This window comes from Myzus persicae, unplaced genomic scaffold (assembly GCF_001856785.1).
Source record: "Myzus persicae strain clone G006 unplaced genomic scaffold, MPER_G0061.0, whole genome shotgun sequence".
NCBI classification, from domain to species: Eukaryota; Metazoa; Arthropoda; class Insecta; order Hemiptera; family Aphididae; genus Myzus; species Myzus persicae.
Window position 1 is genome coordinate 1 of NW_019101779.1, and position 5,374 is coordinate 5,374.

The following is a 5,374-nucleotide window of genomic DNA, read 5'->3' on the forward strand; positions in this document are numbered from 1 at the left end:
AAATCTGGACCGGACAAAACTGGACCGTAAAAATCTGGACAGCATAACTATATATTTTAAGGGGCATTCATACGCTATACAAATTATTCTAATACCTTTTTTGTTGGTCCCACGATGTGGGATACATTCGTAAACCTTTATAATAATTCTTAAAATGGAAAGATAAATGTGTAGTTCAAATATTAATTAATATTATGATACTATTTAAATAATAATATACAGTAACAAATCTTGTACAACAAAATAAAAATATTATCAAAGTAAAAATTATAATGTAAGATTAAAAAGTTGGTGGGTTAGTGGATTGTGGATTAAGATACCTTATTTATTTCTGTAAAACGTAGTTTTAATAATTTAACATTACAGTTCTAAACAAATATAGTTTTACATTTTATAGATCTTTAGATCTTGTACAATGATCATGTTGAAATAAAAATAAAAAGTATTTTAAATACCAAAAAAATATTTAAATACAAGTATTCAAACACTGTATATACATATTATATTTTATGTGTTTCTGTGATTAAAGTAAATTTATTTATTATTTTTTTTTATCAAAGTAAGCATTGAACAAATACACTCATTAGTCATTACACTATCGCCCATCGTACCTACCTACTCAACTTGGAAAAATGAGTATGTTCCATTAATTTTTTTCTAATTTATTAATTGACGTGGTAAACTGCATTTCTTTTACACTATTCAAAGGACGCCCTTCAAACGGTTGAATTTCAAATGGTTGAACGTCAAAATCTTAAACGTCAATTTATTGAACGATAAAATCTTGAAAGTAAAATTGTGTCAATATCTTCAACGTCAAAATTTTGAACACAAAAATCTTGAACACAAAATGTTTTTGTTTATATTAAATTTGGCCTTTTTTACAATCCGACCAGAACCATATACAGTGTGTTCAATATGTATGGAAACACTAGATTATTTCCCCCCCTATTGAACATTTTTGAGTTCTGATTTTTGTATAATAACAAGGGCTATAAAATGCATATTTAAGAATATTTTTAAAAATCCCCCCTCTTTTATTTTGGGTGTTAGGCACATCAACTTTTGATTTTTAAATGGCAACCACTATTTTTTTTTTATATTCTTAGACATAAAAAAAAAATAATAATTGCGGTTGAAATTTAAATTTATAATGAAAACTTTTTGAAATATACCCAATTTACCAACAAATTATAGCTGCATAAAAATAAAGAATTAAAGGTGTTATTAAATACTTTAAACTGAATTAAAAGTACTGCTGTATAAAGAATTATTTATATTTTAATTTTCTCAAAAAAAAACTTTTAAAACTGATTTTTAATATCCCTTATTTACATTTGCAAAAATGCATTCGTAAAGGGCATATATTTTATCAACTGTTGGAGGTGCTACAATATCTTATTAGTCATTACGTGTATTATAAACACTTCACGAATCACGAGTACCTACCTAATTAGCATTAGCCGCCTGGACTCAACAGACCATATTTATCAGCTGTCATAATAATAATAATAACAACAAGTAGTTTACATAAACTAGTTTATACGTCAATGAATAACAACGATTAAAGTTTCTATATTATCAATAATCGTGATATCAACATTTTGATATCACCATTATCTCAAAAGACTTTAGGCTTTAACACATTTTTTGCGCCAGCTATTTAATTAAAAATATCATAATTCATAGGTAACTGGTAAGTCTTCATTTTTTAATTCAGTTTTGCAAGATTTAAAATTGAATTGAATATTATTATATTAAAATTTGTTTTTCATTTTTTTAAAGTTATTTTTTCGTTTGGATTTGTGTCAAATATTTTAAAGGTAAAATTATTGGGGCTCAGATGTATATAATATTAGTCATTTTTATTTGGTGCAATTTACCAAATTTAACTGATTTTTATAAATATATATTTTACACTATCGTGCAGACATGTTGTTATTAACATGTATAATAGATACATAGGTACCTTCTATTTATGCATTTTGCATTTTCATGATTAGTAAAGTAGGTATCAATCATTTTCTATTTCATAATATAAAACCTAGGTATATAGTATATTTACATATTTTGAGTTTTTAATAGTATGTATAAATCTGTATACTTAAATTAGCTATAGTGTAATTTGAGCCCTAATAATTATCAATAATAAAAAATATTTGGAAATATTTCATATTTTGATTTGTTACTTACTGCAGGAATTGAAATAAGATGCTGCATAGAAAAAGCAAATGTGGCTAATATCAAAATGAAAAATATATTGGTACACCTATCAGCATCAGCTAACATGCATCCTCGAATCCTAATGATTCGTAGTTCTGCGTATTCACCGTGCTTCTTTACAGAGTAGATACTTGGACTCTATCTAAAGATTTGAAATATTGAGTTCAGGCATTTGAGGTATTGATATACCAGTATCTTGATGCAAATGAATCTTGAAGAATCTTGAAGTAGTCAAAACCATAAAAAAAACTTTAATACCACAGACATGTTATGCGCACCCAGGAAAATATATTATACTACAATTAATAATCCAGTGTAAAATAGATGGAAGAAGCGATGAAAGACCTCAAATGTCTTGGATTCAACTATCGATGGACAATCTCAAACGGTGGTTCAACAAATATACAAATTCACAATTCAGAGCAACCATTAATACAGTTAAAGTCCAAACGTTTAACATGATTGCCAACATTTGATAATCAATACAGCACTACAAGAATAAAGAAAAAATGAATGTCTTAGCCAATGGTGTGGAATATTTTCCCCTAAGCTTGTAAGTTGCATGCAATTACAATTACTAAACAAATGCATATTATCATTGATTTGGATGATAAAAGAAGGACCCCAACGTCTTCCCCCGATGTGTTAATTTTTCTTTATTTTTACCCATCAACCATTAGGCTTAAAATTTGCATATCGAGTAATTAACAAAACGTATAACAGATACTTATTTTATAAGTTTTATTTTATAGTACCTACTTAATATTAATTTAAAAGTAGTAATATTTACAACTATTGCCAAATGCGAATTATACTATTGCATTGTCCATTACAAATGGGACAACGATCATTAACTAGCTGGTTTGCGCAATCTTCACATAGCACTCTATGACCACATGGTACAGGTGCATGTGTTCAAGTACCATCTCTGCAGACAACACAAATTATTTCTTCATCTTGTAGATTTACTTGCAGATTATAATTGACTTGGACATAAGGAATATCATCAAGGTTTTCTTCATTGCCATAATTCTCCTGCCATCTTACCAACTCAAAATCTTCCGGAATCCAAAAATCCCTTTCATCCCCTAGTATAGAGTATAAATACTATATTAGGTACAAGTATCAAAAATACAGGAAATAATTTTTTCAGGTATCTTACAGTCGTTAACATTTTCTGGCTCAAGGTTTCCATTGTCTACATTAATTACATCTACATTTTCTTCATTTTCCTCTATTACATCTAAATTAAAAACATACATTAATTTATTGAAAATATTGATTTCAATAACATTTAGGTACTCTAAAAAGTTAATAGTCTAAGCATCACATCTATAGTAATTATTGTTAATTAACTACTTTATTAATCTCACGGTATTATTACTTATTTAGATCATTTTATTTTACCTCTTTCAATAGGAATTTCTACAATATTATGCACTTCATCATAATCTTGTTCATTATCATTTTGCATTTCATCATCATTTTCTTCATCATCATTATTCTCTTCAACTATTATTTCATAAAAATTAGTTTCAGAAAAATTATTTCTAAATTTATTTTCTCGAGTTCTTAGGGCATTTTTGCATATTTTTTTAAGTTATCAACATCATATGTGTAGTTATAACTGTAGCCTTCTCGGTTTTTTCCCACGCTAAGCAGTTTATGGTATGTTTTACATTTGTAAGACGGAGACAACACATCTCTTAATTACATGATCATTCTAGGGTTATTAATTTTGAATTTACTATTACCTATTATGTTGGGTTGTTCTTCATGAGGTGGGTCTTCACCGCCTTCATTCTCAACCAACTCATTTAATGCCAACAAACGCATCCGTTCTTCGTATGTTTCAACAGTATAAGAACAGCGCAACAGAAATGTCAGGATATTTATTGAACCTTGACGCAGTTGGCGACTTGCTGATTTTATCTTTTTGTCATTAGCTAAATATTTAGATCGAGAGCCACGTGATATTACCAATCCGTTGCCTATTTGTTCAAGCTTGATCAAATAATTGTCATTTATTTTGCATAAATTAGCTATAAAAAACAATTTAAAAAAATACTGATTAATAGTTAATACCTACCTACTAATTATTTATTGCGGTTTACTTTACCGATAAATGACCAAATATTAGGATGGGAAACTTGAAAAGTTTGTCTTAATTTGCTGTGAAAGCTTTCGATATTGTTGTTGGTTCTAAATTTTTTTTTGTGCACAGAAAGTAAGTCAACTCCAACATTTTGTATCCAATATCTGCTCCAAAATTAATTTTATTAATACTACAATATATTGTTATACATAATATAATTAAAACTTATTGTAAATATACCTTTCATAATAGTTGAAGAAACGTCGCACGTTTATACTATGTCTCGCTGCATAACGTTTTACTTCAACAAAGCCTTCTTCAATTTTCCTAGCAGGCAGAAGTGGAAGAACCATAATCATTTTCAAAACTTTTGATGCATAACCATTGGTGTTTACCAAATTTAAATATCCTAATTTACACATTTTTCGCCACACAGCCTAAAATTTAAAATTTTAAGTTATTAACTTACATAGTATTAGAGTAAGAGTATAAATATCATGAGTATTAGTACATACTTGGTTACTATGAAACCAGCATCCAAGGGCTGAAGCTGATGGAAAATGTCTAATCAACATTTCTCTTAATGCGGTTTCAAAGTCTGTTAATATAATCGTAGGCCTAAACTCAGGCAGTAAATTTACTTTTATAAAGTTTAGTACTGTATCATAAGCCTGGGAAGTCTTGCGTTCCATTAAGGCGTATACTATAGGAATACTCTAAAATAAAGTCTTATAGAATTTAACTTAATGCAATATTATAACACCATTATAACTTACATGGTTATTTACCATCACATGCATTATGAGTAATTGGTAAGACTTAGGTGTTGACGGAATGACCCGAAATGTAGCATCAACATGCATTTCCGTTACTTCCATTTCTAGAGCCTTCAGAATTAAACTTTTAGAAGCAAAAACTATTGAATTATTCCCAGATGTATCTTCTACACAACCTAGAGAACAAAATATTATTTTAATGAAATCAACAGTTGATTGTGTAGCATTTACAATATCTCTTGCTGCCCAAAGTATAGATAAACTGTCTATGTTTAACAAT

General features: G+C 28.3%; 1 protein-coding gene and 1 long non-coding RNA gene across 2 annotated transcripts; one reads left to right on the forward strand and one right to left on the reverse strand.

Annotated features, from left to right (window-relative positions):
* Positions 1-1,403: 1,403 nt before the first annotated feature.
* On the forward strand, positions 1,404-2,637 carry LOC111030365. Its single transcript, XR_002604099.1, has 2 exons — positions 1,404-1,696; positions 2,199-2,637. It is a non-coding gene; the product is annotated as an uncharacterized LOC111030365 (long non-coding RNA).
* A 305-nt stretch (positions 2,638-2,942) lies between these two features.
* LOC111030363 lies at positions 2,943-5,370 on the reverse strand (the record flags this gene model as incomplete). The annotated part of the gene is made up of 8 exons (XM_022309804.1): positions 2,943-3,311; positions 3,386-3,466; positions 3,631-3,735; positions 3,978-4,265; positions 4,343-4,482; positions 4,559-4,755; positions 4,834-5,034; positions 5,095-5,370. Coding segments are annotated over 8 exons (1,461 nt in total), but the record flags the coding sequence as incomplete, so codon positions are not given.
* Positions 5,371-5,374: the final 4 nt, after the last annotated feature.